The sequence below is a fragment of the Fundulus heteroclitus genome, chromosome 11 (genome assembly GCF_011125445.2).
Source record: "Fundulus heteroclitus isolate FHET01 chromosome 11, MU-UCD_Fhet_4.1, whole genome shotgun sequence".
NCBI classification, from domain to species: domain Eukaryota; kingdom Metazoa; phylum Chordata; class Actinopteri; order Cyprinodontiformes; family Fundulidae; genus Fundulus; species Fundulus heteroclitus.
The window spans coordinates 21,959,816-21,978,153 of record NC_046371.1 but is presented as its reverse complement, the minus strand read 5'-3'; the positions used below and the strand labels follow the sequence as shown (position 1 = coordinate 21,978,153).

Below are 18,338 nucleotides of genomic sequence, written 5' to 3'. Positions count from 1 at the left end.
CTGACACATGCTGAGCAGATTTTTTACAAATGACTGTTTTTCTTGTCCCTCAGCCGGCGCTCAGCTTCGTTCTGTACATCCTGGCCGGCGTCATCGGGTTCATCACACACTATCTCCTGCCTCAGCTCCGCAAACAGCTGCCGTGGTTCTGCCTGGCGCACCCTGTGCTCCGATCCAGAGAGTACAGTCAGTTTGAGGTCCGAGGTGAGCTTCCGATCGATTTCGCCTTCTAGAAGTACGTTTTAACCGTATAAAACAAAAATAAAAATGATCTGAACAACTGGAGCATGGAAAAATACATTTGGCTGTATTGAAACAGGCCTGTTCATGGCGTTCTCTGTTTACGATTTAAGCAGAGTGAACACCTAGGGGTTCCCCGGTTCAAATCCCACAGAGCCTTAGTCCCAGAACGGTCCCTGGGTGCCGCACCGTGGCGGCCAACTTCTCCCTAATGGGTTAAATGCAGAGGACAGATTTTATTGGAATGTGGCAAAGTTACTACGATAAGTAGAGATGATTATTAAAACACAATATTACAAGATTTGAACATCTCACAGTAGCGTTCTAATATCTGAAAATGGAAACGATATGACTAAAACCCTGCTCGTTCACCTAAACCGACTAGACGGGCAAAGAGAGCGTTCTTCTGGAAGGAGCATAAATGTCTGGAGGAGCTCCACAGCTGTCCAGAGGAATATTAGTTGTGCATACAACAAATCTCGAAGTCATAACGATCCTCATTTTCAGTTTGTCACGAGCCACACTGCAAAAACGGAACTAGAAATAAGTAAAATGTTCTTAAAATTGGTGTATTTGTCCTTGATTTGAGCAGGTAAATAAGATGATTTGCCAATGGAATAAGAATTTTGCACTTAGAATAGGAACAAATCATCTCAATCATCTTATTTCAAGTGCAGGATGTCTAATTATCTTATTTTAAGGGGTCAAAATACTCATTCCATTGGCAGGTAATCTTAATTACCTGCTCAAATCAAGGATAAATACACTAACTTTAAGAACATTTTACTTATTTTTAGATCAGTTTTTGCAGTGCATGTAGGGAACTCTGGTCAGATGTGACAGAAATCAAAATGTTTGCCCTACATGCAAAATGACAATTAACACCGAACACCTCCTTGATCACCTACGAGGTAAAACATGGTGCTTGTAGCGTTATGCTGTGGGGATGATAAATATATGGCCGCCCTGGAAGAAAACCTGTTGGAGGCTGAAGGATAGCAAGGTTCACCTTCCAGCTGAGCAGCCACCCTGAACATAGAGCCAGAGCTACAGCTGCATTGGTTTACGCCAAAGAATGTGGTTAAAATTGTCCAAAGTCCAGAACTAAATCTAACTAAGAATGCGTTGCAGGACCAGTAAATGTATGTCCAGATACACAAAGCTGGACCAACTGATCGCAGAGTGATGCTAAATATTAGTGATCCTCACCTACCAGTTTTTGATTTAATTAAATGGTAACATAATGAATGGTAAAGTCCTAAATAGGTTCCATGAGCGTCAAAAATTTCGATTAGCTTGAAGGATGCACTTTTTAACAGCTTGTTTTGCTCTGTGCCCCCCCCCCAGATGCCGCTCAGCTGATGTGGTTTGAGAAGTTGTACGCGTGGCTTCAGTGCGTGGAGAAATACTTCATCTACCCGGCCGTGGTGCTGAACTCCCTAACCACGGAGGCTCGAACGGTCGGCCAGAATCACAAAGAGCTGGACATCTAGTGAGTCTGACCACAGCCTCGCACTTCTCCTCTCCCCTCATATCTGCAGCGTAACCCCAGATGCGTTACGTGGGCCCAGCGGCGCGTCAGCAACCGTTTCCTCTGCGTGTTTCTCTCCAGCAGCCGAGCTCTCTTCATCTCAGTCGCTGGCATGAAGCTGCTGCGTTCCTCCTTCTGCACGCCGTCGCAGCAGTACGTCACGCTCTGCTTCACCACGCTCTTCTTTCACTGCGACTACCCGCACTTCTCCGAGACCTTCCTGATCGACTACTACTTCATGTCCATCATCTTCAGCAAGGTGAGAACGTACCTGAGCAGGTTTTCCCTTGTAGTCGCCCGTTTGTGTTCCGACTGACCCCGATTTTTTTGACTTTTTTCAGATGTGGGACCTGCTGTACAAGCTACGCTTCGTTCTGACGTACATAGCGCCGTGGCAGATCACCTGGGGATCCGCCTTTCACGCTTTTGCCCAACCGTTTGCCGTTCCTCGTATCCTTCTGATGCTCCGACCTGTTGGGCGTTAATAGAGACGATCCGCAGTCGGCTTCAATTTAAAGTTTCCGCTGTATTAAGCAGTGATCCTGTTAACTGAGCATAAAGTTACCTTAACTCGTGTTACTTTCAGACTCCGCCGTGCTTTTCGTCCAGGCGGTCTTCTCCGCCGTCTTTTCCACCCCCCTCAACCCGGTTCTAGGCAGCGCCGTGTTCGTCACCTCCTACACGAGACCCGTGAAGTTCTGGGAGCGAGACTACAAGTATGTGTTTGACAGTATTGCACACGCAAGGTGTGAAATTGTCCAAACACCGTGTGAAGCGTTAACATTTAACACTGAAACCCTTTTTTGCAGCACCAAACGGGTCGACCATTCGAACACCAGGCTGGCCACTCAGTTGGACCGCAACCCAGGTACCTGCTGCGTTCTTGCATCTGTTGATTTTTGTCAGTTTTTTTTAAGGTGTCTTGCAGATGTTTTTTTTTTCTTTACCCCTTCATGTTTTCATATTCTGTCACACTTCAAACATCTATCTTCATATTTAATTGGGGCGGTAGTTAGTAGACTAAGACAGATTAGTGCATATTTGTGAAGTGGAAGGAAAACATGGTGTGGTTTACAGATGTGCTGAGCCTGGTTCTCCATGCCTAAGAATAAAAGCAACCAAATGCATAAAAAATGCTTGTTTTGTATGGCCTGTTGTGTCGTATTTACTTATTTGAAGTTTTACATTGAGTTGCATTTTATATTTAGCCTCTCCCGACTCAATGCTTAGTAGATCCGCCTTCTGCTGAAGTTACAGCTCCATGTTTTCATGCCTCTGTCACTCAACCAGAGACAGAACTTGATGTTTCTCCTCACCTTCCTCTGCAGTCCCTAAAGAGCTTGTAGCACTTTAAATAGGAATTCTTAAGAATTTGTTTCAATAATTGCTTTCACCTCATTACGTTCCCACGACAGCCAGATGTATGAAGTCTCTATCTAATACTGGTTCTGTTCACCTACCTGAGCTGGGGCTCTCTGCAGCTCCTCCAAAGTTACTGTGGTCCTCTTCGCTGTAAGTGACCTGCCAGTTTAGGCAGACTAGCAGGTCTTTTTTGGTTTAAAGTTTTCCCGTACTCTGATATCTTTTTGGATAATGGAGTTGAGCAGGGCTCCGTCTGATCTTGGGTTATAGGTTTATGGCCCAACTTTGCTTTCCACTAATCCAGAACTTTCTCTTCGTACCCGTCTGCCTTGGTTCTTGTTCTTAGTGATGCTGTCTGATCACAACACCTCTGAGGCCTTCACAGAACAGCTGAATTTATACGGATTAAATTAAAAACTGATAGACACTATATAGGTGATTTTTGAAGTCCTTTGGCTGCACAGGACGTTATTTAGCAAACCCGGAGGACGTTAAATGGCATGCAGTTCAGTGGGTATGAACGCTATGTTTTTGTTTAGCTCTTATGGTGAGCATCCCCTCTTATTTTTTTTTTCCTGCAGGCGCCGACGACAACAACTTGAACTCGATCTTCTACGAGCACCTGACGCGCTCCCTGCAGCACAGCCTGTGCGGAGACCTGCTGCTGGGCCGCTGGGGGAACTACAGCACGGGCGACTGCTTCATCCTCGCCTCAGACTACCTCAACGCTCTGGTGCACATCATCGAGATCGGCAACGGCCTCGTCACCTTCCAGCTCAGGGGTCTGGAGTTTAGAGGTCAGCAGCGGCTTAAGATGCAGAGAATAAAACGAAAGCTGCGTTATACCAGCGTTTGTTGCCAGCGCGGTGTCCCGAGCCTATCGCCGGTGTTGCTGCTTTCTGTTTGCAGTCATGAAAGCTTGTTAAGAGATTGAAGTAGACTAAAGAGGGCAGAGCAGCACTTTTGTATCTAGGGATGGACAATTAATCGCATTTTCAATTTAATCGTGATTTACAAAAAATGCAATTTCCAAATCGCGTCAGAGGTCTGCAATTTTTGGCTCTGTAACAATTAGTGAATTAGACACGTCCATTAGGTGTCGCTAAAATGTTTAAAGTGCGTTTGCCTAAACATGGAAGGGAAGACAGTTGCAGCAGTGAGATAATCTAATTTTATTACTTGTTTTAGAGTTTGTATAATCATACAAAGCATTAAGTAGCGGTCAATCAGTTTAATACATAAACTTGCTTGTTGGTTGGACTTTGCACTTTATGTTCAACAATGATTTTAAATTAATTAAATGATGTCCAATTAAATTAAAAGCTGTTCTCTTCAATAATATTCTGATCAATAGAAACATTAAAAGTTCATATTTAAAATAGTCCTTGTTTACAAACATCTTTATTTAGAAGCCATTTTTGTTGCTTGTGGTTAACGTGGAGAAAAGTTGAAATTGCAATTTTGGTTGAAATATATTGTAGTCAGAACGCGATCATTTCTGCACAGACTTTAGATGCTGTGGGTCTTTTAGCAACTAATCCACATGGTGAGGAAACAAATTGATTTGTTGTTTGCATATGTTTTAAAACACATGATAAATTAAACTGGGGAAAAAAATTGCATTAAATTGCAATATTAAGAAAAAAAATCGCAATTAGATTATTTTCCAAAATCGTTCAGCCCTATTTGTATCTAAAACTAGACCATAAAATGTCATATTTACTATTTAATGCGCTGAGATTTTTGGAAGTGTCTCATATCAAGAGCATTAAAGGTGTTTTTATTTTGTAATAGTGAGTTTACATAATGTGTTGCAGAGTCTAATATTGCAGCTGAAATCTCCCTTTGCGGCTGATTGCGTCATTTCGTGTCTTTCTAGGTACCTACTGTCAGCAGAGGGAGGTAGAGGCCATCACAGAGGGGGTGGAGGAGGACGAGGGCTGCTGCTGCTGCGAGCCAGGTCACCTGCCGCACATGCTGTCCTTCAACGCCGCGTTCGGACAGCGCTGGCTGGCCTGGGAGGTGGCGGCCACCAAATACGTGCTAGAGGGCTACAGCATCAGCGACAACAACGCCGCCTCCATGTTGCAGGTTTTTGACCTGCGGAAGATTCTCATCACCTACTACGTCAAGGTGAGGCACGGATCAGCGGAAGTGTGGCGGTTCATTCAGATACACCAGTTTGTGTTTTGCTCGTTTTTAATCATTTGTCTTTATATTTTTAGTCTCCTTTTGCTCGTATTTTGTATGACTGCAGCGAAATGTTTGAGCTATGAATGATAACATTATAGATTTCAGGGATATTTAGTAACGCATGTAAGTATTTGCAAAGAGGACCAAGGCAAACTGGAACGGGCAGCTGCTATTAAAGAACTTGGATCAAGCCAGTCTGATGAAACGAGTCGATCATGAATATAAAGGATTGGTGTCAGTTGAGCTTTTATTGAAAATCAATGTTAGCTTCAACATCACCAGTCACACTGGTGTCTATCCTGGGCAGGGTGCGGCTCATTGGAGACAAAAACTGACTCAGGCACATGCGTTTAAACCCCCTGCAGCTCAAATACTTCAGTATCTACATTAAGACACACTTTTCTGCTTTAAGGTTTACTAACAGCAGCTGACCAGATCCAAATAAACACACAGTAGCATCTTATTTTAGTGAACTTTTTTTAAAACTTAGTATATTCTATAATCCTTTAGTGGAAAACTACCTCAGTTACTCTGATGTGTTTTTATTGTATTTATCCATCTGTTAGTGGAGGAAAAACTCGCCATCGGATATTACTTTTTAGCATTTGTATCTTTATTAAAGTAGCCTGCTGTCATGGCAACAGCTTCTCTTCTACCCACATCAGCTGTCGGCTGTTCATGTTTCCTGCGATGCCTTCTCTTCATGCAGTGGGGGTGTCTAGACAAATATTGATGGAGACTGCACCTTTAATACCTGTCAGGGTCATACTACAATGCAGTGCTGATGCATATTTATCACTACTGTACATTTAGTCAGTCTTACTGTACAAAAACAAAAATTATTGAAATTTTTTATTGAAATTTTTTTCTAAACTTTATGCAAATATTATGCACTAGATTTCTCTCCATGCCTTACGTTAATTTAACTGCTTGATGTTGAAATCATTTGGCTGCGTTTGCCCCAACAGAGCATCATCTACTATGTGAGCCGGTCCCCTAAGCTTGAGGAGTGGCTGACCAACGAGGCGATCCAGGAGGCACTGCGACCGTGCCTCGGGCCCAACTACGTGGACAGCGACCCCACCTTCAACTTGAACATCGACGAGGACTACGATCACCGAGCCTCCGGCATCACCCCCTCCTCGTTTAGCCTGGTTTACCTTGACTGGATTCAGTACTGCAACAGCAGGCGTCAAGCGGTTAGACTCCACACTGCATCGGCATCAGAATCTAACATGGGGTCGACTTGTCTTTTCTTTTCCAGTTTCAAATCCAACTCTTTTATTTGTCTTTTCTCTTTTTTTGATAAGCATTTTATGCATCATACCCAAAGATAACATAATAGAGCAACAGGGTCCGAAATTAACACTCGCCAGACGCCAAATGCGAGGGCTAGCTGCCACACAGCGAGTAAATGTTAGGACCAAATAAGTCGCGTTTTTCAGTCATCATTTGTGTGGACGCTTCTTTATGTTCCTCTCCTGTCAGCTCGTATGACAACAAACGCGTACAGACACAAAGACTCGCACGTGTGACGCGAGAGCGACAGCAACTACGTCATGCTAACAGCTAGCGTTTAGCTCAGGCTAATTACGTAGCGGGGTTATGTGGAGATATTTAGCAGGAGTCAGTTAGAAATAATAATTTGGTCAGTTAGAATTAATAATTTGTAATGTCATTAAATTACTAATTTAATGTCATTAAATTAGTAATTTAATGGCATTACATTAAATGACTTACATCTACCGGCCAACTTGGCCGATGAATCAGGACGTTAATTTCGGACACTGTAGAGCAACTCGGATTTAATTAACTTTTTTCCTGTGTTGGTTTTCTGCAAGGTTACTTTTACAATAAGTGAAAACAATCTTAAACGTGCCATAAGTACTGTATTTATTATTTTTTTTTTTGTTTCTGTGTTGTAGCCTGTAACTTGTGAAAGAGATTCACCTCTGGTCAACCTCTGTTTTGGCCTGTGTATCCTGGGAAGAAGAGCTCTGGGAACGGCATCCCATAGCATGTCTGCAAGGTAAGACCACAGGCCCGTTTCCATATTATGTCACGTTGCAGCCACTAACTTCATTTATTTCTTAGGGGATTTAAGTTTGCGTTTGACTGTATTTCTACGGAAAGAGTAATCTTGCAGTTGGGGGAAAAAGTTGTAGGTTCATTTTTAGCTTCCTCTGCTGATGCGTGTATCGCTGAACCAATGTATCTGCGTTTGTGAGTGGGTGAAAAAAAAAAGCTGTAAAAATCCTGACCATTTTCCTGAATGATTAAGTAAAAAGAAAAAGAAACAGGATTTTCTTTGTTTTATGAATGAAACTTAGAAAAGTGTGGCAATGCATTTGTGTTCTGCCAATTTTACTCTAACCATAACCTCTACATAAAATTCTGTGCAATTAATTGCCTTTAGAACTTAGTCTGTATGTAACTTAGTGTTGGTGTGAAGGGTTAAAGCAGGGTTAGAGTTTGAAGCAGCAAACTGACCAATCTATCATCTAAAAAATAGGCTTTGATACAATTGCAAACACTTAAACTGCAAACCTAAACTGGCAACCTGGCCACTGAGAACATTAAACAGAGAAGTAAGAGGCACATGGTAACTCTGGAGGAGCTGCAGAGATCCAAGGCTCCGGTGGGCGAAGCAGCTGACAGGAACACTATCAGTCATGCAGGAAATAACATTTATGAGAGGAAGAAAGCACCGGTTGACAGAAAACAATGACAAGCCGTGTAGAGGACACAGAGAAGCAGCTCTGTGGAAAAAGGTCAAAAACACTAAAGCACCCTGAACACTTTCACTGGTGAAAGATGGTGGGGGATATAGAAAAAAAACTATATCTATAAAATAGAATCAATAGATCATATTCATTGATAATTATCAACAAATTCAAAACATATATTTTAAGTGCAGCCCTTTTTTTGCAGGCCATTTTATGCTGTTGCTTAGCGACCTATTTTTAGATACAGAACACAAACACTGAATTCAAACACAACTTTTTACCAAAACTTTAAGTTTTAAAAAAAAAAGAGAGAGAGAAAGAGAAAAGAACATGTGCTCTGTGAACTCTTTGAAGGGGGCGGAGCTTGGTGACGGCACGTTCCTGGGTCTGTGTTTGTGATTGGTTGGGAGGATGTAATGACTGCGTTATTAACCTACATGATTGGCTAGAATGCTAAAAGAAGGAAAACTGTTAATCTATTGAACTTTTTAGTGACCCTTTTTTTTCTATCATCAATATGTCTATCGATCAATATATATATATTGTTATTGAATTATCGTCCGGCCCTAGGCTGCGTCATGCTGTAGGTGAAAGTGAAGCTGATCAGAAGATATGGAAAGATGGTTGGAGCTAAATCCAGTGCAGAAAACCTGTTGGCAGGCGGAGGCGAAGCAGGTTCACCTTCCAGCAGAACAACCACCTGCTGGAAGCTGAACCAGCAGACAGAGATGCATTGAAGCAGTTGATACCAATTTATATTATGTGTTGGTCTGTTAGTCTACAGACACACTATTTGATCTGAGTTTGACCTTTTTTGCAAAGAAAAAGAGACAAACGGTTCAGTCGCTGGATGTGCAAACCTGGTCTAGAATTTCCTCTGAAAGAGTCGCAGCCGTTACTGCAGTGAAAAGTAGTTTAGGTTTACGTAGTCTAGATTTATGAGGGATGATACGAATGCTTTCCTTCCACTTAATTATGCACAACTTTGTATAAAATGTGTTGTGGCTGTAACGCATGTTACGACCTGTCTAGGGTTGGCCAGACCATAACATATTAAAGAGTTGATCCATCCTCTTCCCATCCCAAGCAGCTCACAAATACAAAGTTGTATATGGTTAGAAAGTAATTTATTTACAAAAAAGAAAATAGTTTTAAAGTAACACAAATGGAGCAAACAACTTCAGAGAGAGCTATGTGCCGAAAATAACAAACAAAAGGCAACTGTCTAAAAAAAAGAAATAAACCAACTTACCTACTGCAACATAAGTAAACAAATGACAGTCACCTTACCTCCCTAACTAAGAAAACAGGAGAAAACTTAAGTAACAGAAACGGCAGCTCACTCCTACAAGCTCCAGAACAGAGTGCTAAAGGTGTGGCTGGTTGGGAAGAGTGGAGGACGGACCCAGGAAGTCCACATCAGCAGTCTTTTATTGTTGTCACTTCCAGGAAGGCACCAATGGGATGTCACGTCGTCACCGTCCTGGAACCAATCAGCAACTGGAACCTGCACACTTACATTTACATAAAAACTTACAATGCCAATCGTAACACGCAACATTTCAAAGGCTCTGAATATCAGCTATGCTGTTATGACCACACATGCCAGCAGGAATGACAGACTTAAATGTTTGCTTTGAACAGCTTGGAGCCCTTCCTCTACGGCCTCCACGCTCTCTTCAAAGGAGACTTCCGCATCACGTCGCCCAGGGACGAATGGGTGTTTGCAGATATGGACCTACTGAACCGAGTCGTGGCGCCAGGAGTTCGAATGTCACTGAAACTGCACCAGGTAGCCCTTCCTAAAACCCGAGCCGCCTGTCCCAGACGCTTCAAAGCGTTCCGCCTCCGGTGTAATACCCGTTCTCTCCGTAGGACCATTTTACGTCCCCGGACGAGTACGAGGATCCGACGGTTCTCTACGACGCCATCACTGCCAACGAAGAGAAGATGCTGATTTCCCACGAAGGCGACCCGGTGTGGCGCAGCGCCATCCTGGCAAACATGCCCTCGCTGCTGGCGCTGCGCCACATCATGGACGACGGCAGCGACGAGTACAAGATCATCATGCTCAACAAGAGGTTCCTCAGCTTCAGAGTCATCAAGGTCTTTATTTTATACAAACGTGGTTTTACCAGATATTGATATCAACAGAATATTGTTTTTAATGAAACATCAGCATCAGGTTTAATAGTCAAGCTATTGCCCTCTGTGAAGCGTTGCTCACAGTCAGCCTGATATATGAATAAAAAGGTTTACAGTATAAAAGGACTCCAGGTGAGGACTGCATGTCTTCTGTGACATCACTGTGACATCACTGTGACATCATTACGCCAACATTCATTCATGCTGAAGCAGATTCCACCTCCCGTCTGTCCCGTCAATCACTAAACGATGAATGATCTATAAATACAGAATCCCTTCACATTGTGAAAAAGTAGGAATTCAAGCTTTTCAGAAAATATTCTAGACATTATTCTCTGTCCCACTGTCTAAAAGTTGTTTCCTTGTACCGATTGTGTTGTTTCCTCATGTACTTCCACTTCCTTGCCTTGTGTACTTTGTTCTGGCCTTTCCTCTTTCCATAACCCTGTTTTTCTTCCCTTTTTCCCTCCATTACTCCTTTATTTCATTCTCCTTTTATCCTAGCATCGTTATGTCCTACTTCGCTTCCTTTTCTTTCTGTCCTTCTTTTCAGCATCTTGTTTTTGGACATTACATGCCGCCTGCTGTTAAATACCGGTGTTGTGCGCAATTCTGTTCCCCCATGGAAATCTGTTTCCCCTGTGTCGGGAGCGCGCATTGCAGCGAGGGAGGCTGGGCTGAACACTGTCACGTGACGTCCGATAGATTTCTCAGTTAAAACCAAAAAATTAAAAAAAATCAACTCAAGGTTTTAAAATTTACTTTAATCGGTAGCTGTTTCCAAAATTATAAAATACACACCACAAATTAATAAAACAAGGTCTTTAAACGATTTCTAAACAGTAAAAAAAAAATCACGTGATGCACATTTGCATTATTGATTGAAGGACTAGCAAGTCCGCTGGGTTAACTCGCCACTTCTTCTAAAAATCAGCGTAGGAAGAGCCTGCTTTATTACTTTGTGGTGTGTATTTTATAAACTTGGAAACAGCTACCGATTAAAGTAAATTTTACAACCTTGACTTGAGTTTTTGGTTGTTTTTTTTTACAGAGAAATCTATCAGAAGTGAAGTGAAAGAGTTAAAAATAGCATAAGAAGACCCTGTTTTATTAATTTGTGGTGTGTATTTTATAATTTTGGAAACAGCTACCGATTAAAGTAAATTTTAAAACCTTGAGTTGATTTTTTTTAATTTTTGGTTTTAACTGAGAAATCTATCAGTGACGTGACAGTGTTCAGCCCAGCCTCCCTCGATGGGGGGACAGAATTGCGCACAACACAGGCAGTCAATTTCTATGAATTCGGCTTTTGTTAGTCGGACGTAAAGGTCTGAAACCTAAAAAGCTGAGTGTAGAAATGTATGGAACCCTGCAGACGGGATATCTAAAATGGTTAGAAAGCCCCTTTTCCAGCCCTCTGTGCTCTGTGCCGCCCCCTGCAGGTGAACAGGGAGTGCGTGCGCGGGCTGTGGGCGGGCCAGCAGCAGGAGCTGGTCTTCCTGCGCAACCGCAACCCAGAGCGAGGAAGCATCCAGAACGCCAAGCAGGCGCTGAGGAACATGATCAACTCGTCGTGCGACCAGCCCATCGGGTACCCCATATACGTGTCCCCCCTCACCACCTCGTACGCGGGGGGCCACTGCCAGCTGCGGTCGGTGTGGGGCGGCCCCGTCAGTCCACACAACATCTACACCTGGCTCATCAGTAGCTGGGACCGGTACGTGGTTCTTCTTAGGTTTTTTCCCCCCCTGCGTTTAGCTGGGCCTTTAAATGTGGGCTCACACGTCTCTGCGTGACGCCGCTCCCCCGCAGGTTGCAGAAAGGCTGCGGTGCCGGCTGCAACAGCGGTGGAAACATCGAGGACTCCGACTGCGGAGGAGGCTCCACCTCCATCTCAACTAACCCGGCCATTCACACCACCCAGAGTACTCCAGCCTCCAGCCTTCCCCAGCCGCACATCACAGCCCTCCAGCCCTCCATGGGTGAGACCTTTGGTGTGCTTCTGTTCCTCCCTCTTCCCTTTAGATTCAGAATGAGCGATTCATCAGGCTTTAACGTTGCGTTTCAGGTACAGACAACCCTTTAGGCCCCACCCAGGGCTGGCCGCACCACCCTCAGCCTCTCCCCCTGGCTCTGCTCAGTCAGTCGGAGGGCAGGATGGAGGCCGGCCTGCTCACCTCTCTGCAGCGGACCTCCTCCATCCAGGGGCTCCTGGGCCAGCAGCTCTCCAGCTCCCAGCTGTCCTTCAGCAGCTCCATGGTGCCTCCGCCGGTGCCGGCGCCGGAGCGCTTCTGCCCGGCGACGCTGCTGGAGAACTCGGGGCACAGAGCGGGCCAGCGGAGCGGCCTGCACTACGAGAGCCACGTCGGCAAGTGGAGCTTCTCCGCCAGGAAGGGCTTCAGCGGACCGGCCGCCGTGGAGATGGAAGGAGGGCCGCTACAGATCGTACGCACACAGGTAAGACGACGGGCTGCGCTCTGTTTTCACACGCCGCTGTTTCAGGGTCGTAACAATTCTGTAATGTTTTTTTTTTTTTTTTTATATGTATTGTTTGGTGCAGCAGCATCATAGGGAGCATCATTGATGTCCACCATGCGGGTTTAAAAACAACCCATTGTTCTACAATTCTGAAAAGGGTTCAAAGATTATGAATATTTTTTTTGGTATTGTAAAATGGGAAACAAGTTGTTTCTTGAAATTGACAAAAAATACAATTTGAATGAAAATGAATACTAAGATTATTACTTTGTCAACTATTATTATTTCTGTTAGGACTCGTTGTGAGCCATAAATTGATGGCTGACAAATGAAAGTCTCAACAACATTGAGTCTAATGCAAATTACAAGAAGTGGCCAAGAAAACGAGCGTGTGATGCTGTGTGTGAATGAGCCATTCAGCTGCAGGATGTGAACTGAAGCAGAAATGCTGTTTGCATGTTTCTAACTATTAGTTTTTTTTGGGTTTTTTTACCTGGTTCCCTTCACAACGTCCCTGATTTTCCTCAGTTCTTGGACGATCGATGCGTTGTGTACCCGTTTTAGCCGTGCAGGGCGCTGGTGCCAGTCTCAGGCGCTCATTGGGCACGAGTGCTACCACTGCAGCCTTCCTGCTAACATCTCTGCCACCAGAAATCAGCTTTTATGTCTGTCAGTCAGAAGTCTTCAACACGCTGGTATTTGAATGTCACGTTAGGGGAAAGAGGAAAGTTTCCTCACATTCATTTCTATAGGGTTTCTTTTATTTCTAATGTAGAATATATGCTCTTGCACAAATAAAGTTGTTTGTGGAGGACAAAGGAAAGGCATAAAGAGCTGGAGGATCTGATCGGTGTGAATACTGTTTGATTTTTTTGCTCCATCAGGGATCAGATTGGTGAAAAGGGAAGATGATCCGGCGTGTTGTTCATTGTTAATAAATTCATCTTTCTTTCTGGCCCGTGGAGGCGTGTCATAGAAAAAACACAAAAATCAAATGTCAGATTTAGCTTTTTTTTTCCTCTTGTAGGAGTTTGCCTCTAATCGCTTTAATCTTCCTCCCAGCCTCCTCCTCCTCCTGCGCCGCCACAAGCAGCCGGTGTGACACACGACCCCCTTGGAGCCACCCAGACGTCGGAGCCGGCCCCGTCGGCCTCGGGGGACGCTCCCCCTCCAAAAGAGGAATCCACCGAGCTGCCTTTACTCGATCACCTGCGTTGACTTTGCACCGGTGACATTTTCTATGATGAAAGCACACCGCGGGGGGGGGGGGGGGGGGGCGACGCCGCCCCACCCCGACCAGACTCATTCCAGCTTCGGGACTCATTCCATCCACTCTTGCTGAGATAGTTTCAGGGCGGCCGTGAACGGGAACCCCCCTCCCACACCCCCCCACACACAGACCCCCCCCCCCCGGCTGAATCCCAGAGCGGCTCAGCGTGCGACGGCTCGCCCAGTGAAGCTGGTCAGCCGGTTCGCTCAGAGATCTGATGGTCCGCTCACTTTTTTTTTCTGTCTCTATGGACAGCCGTCAGGTTGTAACAGAAGTGACAGGCCAGAAAGGCCAGTGCAATTAAAAAGGGATATTTTGCTTCAGGAGTGTTTATTTTTCTATACCGGAGAAAAGAATATAGCCTCTGAGCGTCTTTTACTTGACAGATGCAGTGGCAGTGTTTTTTTTTTTTTTTTTTTTTTTATCATTTAAAAGAGATCAGTATGTTACTGTACAAGCAAAGCAAAGGACGTGTGGAAACCATGAAAAGCCTTGTTTAGTTATCCGCCGCCCCCCCCCACCCCGCCCATTATTGCATCCTGGCTGGACCTACAGACCTTCAGGAGCCTCCACCTCACCGCTCTCCACCTATAATCAGCGAGCGGAAGCCGAGCTTCATCCTCTGGTCGCTTTCCCGCCCGGCGAGATCGGCAGCGAGCAGAAATATCCCCCCCAGCCGACGAGCAGCGCTCTGACGGCTAGTTTACAGATTATCTAGGCCTGTAGGACGTCCTGAGCTCAGAGGGTGTGGGAGGCACCCGGTCCAAGCGGAGGCTCGTTTGAATCAAAAATCACCCATGAACAGGGGGGTGGAGATGTAACACCTTTTTTTGTTTCGGTGGGTTGAATGTGCTTTTTTCTATCATTTTACTTGAATAACCCCAAGTCTCTCGGTGATTAAGAAACACTGAGTTTTTTTTTTATTATTATTATTTTATTTTGGTTTGATAAATGATCAATCAATCAATCCCCGACTGGTCGGATCCAGTCGGCTCTCGGCTCTCCAGATAGCAGGGAATCGATGCTGCTCGGTGTGAGGAGCAGCGTTTTTTTTTCCGTCTCCTCTCCATCACCGTACTACTGCTTCTGCACCCCCCCCCCCCCCGCTCCTACTAACGTACCCAGTACTACTGCTGTCTCTGCAACAGTTACCTCCAGCGTTTTAGTTGGAACTTTACACGGCTAGATGAATTGTTGAAAGCTAAGGCGAAATATTTATTTGATACACGTTGTCTTACAGACGATGGTTTTCTTTTGGGCGGGGTTGTCTGCGTGCTGTGCTGATGTATTGCCTTCTGTCAACTGCATCCCCTCTCTCTCTCTCTCTCTCTCATCAGTTTGGCTAAAGTAATCCATCTTTCCAATGACGTCATGTTTAAAGGGATAGTTTGCATTTTTGAGGTGGGATGTTGGAAACACATTTTTTTAAATTATTATTTAACCTTATTTTGAGACGCACTGATCAGAGTTTTTTTTTTTTTTTTTCTTCTTCTAAAGCTCTTGCCTGGCGATGCTGATTTTAGCGGATAGCTATTTCTCTTCGACAACCATAATTAACTATATTTAAAATGTTTTTCCAAGCCTTCCTGGCTTGAGTGGTCAGTTATTTATATTACAGGGTTTTACTATTTTTTTTAAATGAAGAATGATTACTGGGTTATTTTAAACTGGCAAGAACTGCTCTTAGCACACCTCGTATTACTAAAAAGGTTAATTCTAGAGAATAAAGATATTTACCTTAAACCCTCCCTTAGATTTCCAAAAGGCTGTTAACATTGGCCCAAAATGTAACATTGCAGACAAAAGGTTGAAAGCTGGAAAAGATAAAATAGTTAAAATTTGCTGTTCTCTGCTTGAAGTTATGCTCTCTCTCGCTCTCCTGCAGCCTTAGTTAACCGCTGCCATGTCTCACCGTTTCGCAGAGAAAGCATCTTCTGCATCTTCCGCTGACTTCTTATTCCTTCTAGTTTTGTAAAGACCGTAGATTTAGCGCTTCATTCAGGGCCGACCAACAGGTGTCTTTTCCTCTGTGCGTCTCTAGCTCACTGCGCTATCGTAGCTACGCTCCCAAAGGAGCCAGAAGGTCGTGACGGGGAAACCAGACCAAGCGCTGCTCAGAACAGGCTGTAAAACGACAGACACATCTCACCTTAGAGCTTTTTTCCATTCTGGATCGGTTTGTGTTTGACTCTCACCAAGTTTGTAAAAAATAAGCTAACTGGTCCCTACAGTGTTGCTGCCCATCACTCCAAACCATCCCTTTAAAGCCTGTTGTTTAACTGGAAATGTTCCTGAGGTCCCAGATCCTTTTCACTCCTGCACTTTTTCTTTTCTTCTTTTTTTATATATATATACATATATATATAACCACTGAGTTTTAATGGGGTTGCAGGTAAACATGAAACAGAACCAAGAAGCTGGCGCCCCATTGGTCGGCTCTCTGGCGACGTTGTGCCATAGGTTTTAATTGCCAGATCCTGGTCTGCTCACAAATGAATCTCTCTGTTATCATTTTCTTTATTTTCCTCTGTAGGAAACTTGAAAGACGACCAGCATTCTCAGGATTTAACATGTGGGGAGGGCTACATGTGATTTGTTGCAAGAAAGAAAATTAAAATCTTTTTTTTTTTTTTTCTTTGAGTGGTGTTAACAACACTGATATTGGAGTTAAATTTGAGACCAAAATGTAAAAAAAAAAAGAAAGAAAATAATTTCTATTAAATATAAAGGTCACTTAATTTCTGTTGGGTTGGAAACTGGGTCACACTGGTGTTTCAATTCTTCGTGCTGTTGGTGAAAACCCTTCTTTCTCTGCTGTCTTTGTTCCTCTTTAAGCTCCTTACAGTTTTCCATCTTTTCAGCAGCCCAGAGATTTTATTTTTTTTGTAAATTTGCCATGAGGAACCTACAACAGCATCTCTCCCAGGACATGGCAACAACCCCCTTGACTCAGGAAATACAGACTTGTTCATCAGTGCTGTTTTTTTTTTATTATTTTTTATGTTTTTTTTATTTGCATCCAAAGCAACCAGGAATTATACTTTTTTTTTTTTTTTTTTCCATCTTTATTTGGGAGACAGGAAAGCACAAGCTAAAAGGCAGACCTGGGCGTCCAAAAGGGATTTGTGAATCTCTAAATCTCTGTACAGCATGTTTGCTTTATGAATATATATTTAAAATATAAATCTATTTTATTATTGGGTTCTGGTTTTTCTTCACCATCACAGACACTATCTGCTGGGGGGGGGGGGGGGGGGGGGATTCTGGATTAAACTCGACACGGAGAGCTGAAACGTGCCGTTTGGGAAGAATCGCTTAATACTCCTTTTGCACAAGATGTCACTGTCCATCATCCCGTTTTTTTTTTTTTTTTGGTTTTTTTTTTTCATTTTAGTCATTTTTGGGAAGGTGGTCTTTTATTTAAGGAACTTTTAAGTCAATGTTCTGTACAGTTTTTTATGCATTTTTTTTCCTTCTATTTAAATTAAAGTTTTCGTCTTTGTTTGCAAACCTGTTGGTTAGAGTGATTCATTTAGATGCAAAGTTGACCAAAATGCTTGCAGATAAAAACCTAATTAATGAAAACTAAACGGTTTAGCAAGCAGACAAGAGATAAAAAATAAAAATAAAAAAAAAGACCAGATGGTAATAAAATTGAAACATCTGGCCGGAATCCAGAGGTGGGATGTTTGGCTCAAGCTATTTAGTTAAGAAGGTAAACCCTTTAGGACTCTAAGGGTATGTAAACTAGCTGAAACTGGCCTCCGATGCCCGTTAACCTAAGCACTGCTGCATTTTGGACCGACTGAAAACCGATGAGATGATTGTTCAGCACCAAGAAAGAGAATCCAGAGGCGACCTGTCGGTTTGACCCCCGTTTATTACGTCATTAACTAACTGCTGACATCTTAAGTGAGCTGTAATAAAATAATTGACCGGAGAGAGATCACCTCCATGGACTCCATCCCGTTCTGCAGATTCATTGATTCATCTCATTATTTAGGACAATGTTTTCATGCTGGCACCCAGGCAGCTCTGTTTATCGGCCACACGGTCGACTGACTCTATAAATCCTCAGGTTTCCATGAGGGCTTCAGAGAGAACGGCTAACATGTTGGCAGCAGCTGCCTTCTCGCTCCCGTCACATCTCTTCTCGGGTCTTTACAAAGTGTAAATATTCTCCGTTTGGCCGTCCAGCTCCATCTCTGTAGTCAGGGTGCGCGACAGCAGGGATCCAGGGATGAATTGGGATTCCTTGGCGTCATCTTTGACATCGAGACGGAGGTTTTTCCAGGTTCGGAATAAAAGAAAACGGAACATTAAATATTTTCTCAAGCTCTGATTTATTTCTCAAGATGCTTCAGAATAACGAAAAAAATCAAAAGCGGACGGT

At 43.7% G+C, this 18,338-nt stretch overlaps 1 protein-coding gene across 3 annotated transcripts in view; it reads left to right on the top strand.

Moving 5' to 3' along the window:
- The window catches only part of LOC105919850 (pecanex 3), a 34,756-nt gene extending 20,327 nt beyond the window's left edge, over nucleotides 1-14,429 (top strand). Inside the window, exons 21-36 of one of the 3 annotated variants that reach the window (XM_036143132.1) lie at nucleotides 54-204; nucleotides 1,588-1,732; nucleotides 1,856-2,030; nucleotides 2,113-2,221; nucleotides 2,358-2,487; nucleotides 2,581-2,639; nucleotides 3,715-3,930; nucleotides 5,013-5,266; nucleotides 6,295-6,525; nucleotides 7,252-7,355; nucleotides 9,697-9,844; nucleotides 9,928-10,158; nucleotides 11,640-11,914; nucleotides 12,010-12,179; nucleotides 12,266-12,654; nucleotides 13,738-14,429. In XM_036143132.1, coding sequence (XP_035999025.1) covers nucleotides 54-204; nucleotides 1,588-1,732; nucleotides 1,856-2,030; nucleotides 2,113-2,221; nucleotides 2,358-2,487; nucleotides 2,581-2,639; nucleotides 3,715-3,930; nucleotides 5,013-5,266; nucleotides 6,295-6,525; nucleotides 7,252-7,355; nucleotides 9,697-9,844; nucleotides 9,928-10,158; nucleotides 11,640-11,914; nucleotides 12,010-12,179; nucleotides 12,266-12,654; nucleotides 13,738-13,893 — 2,943 coding nt within the window. In that variant the 3' untranslated portion in view covers nucleotides 13,894-14,429. Of the gene's footprint in view, nucleotides 1-53; nucleotides 205-1,587; nucleotides 1,733-1,852; nucleotides 2,031-2,112; nucleotides 2,222-2,357; nucleotides 2,488-2,580; nucleotides 2,640-3,714; nucleotides 3,931-5,012; nucleotides 5,267-6,294; nucleotides 6,526-7,251; nucleotides 7,356-9,696; nucleotides 9,845-9,927; nucleotides 10,159-11,639; nucleotides 11,915-12,009; nucleotides 12,180-12,265; nucleotides 12,655-13,737 lie in introns of all 3 variants that reach the window. The other 2 variants (XM_021312136.2, XM_036143131.1) reach the window with 2 other exon arrangements.
- The last annotated feature ends 3,909 nt before the right edge of the window (nucleotides 14,430-18,338 follow it).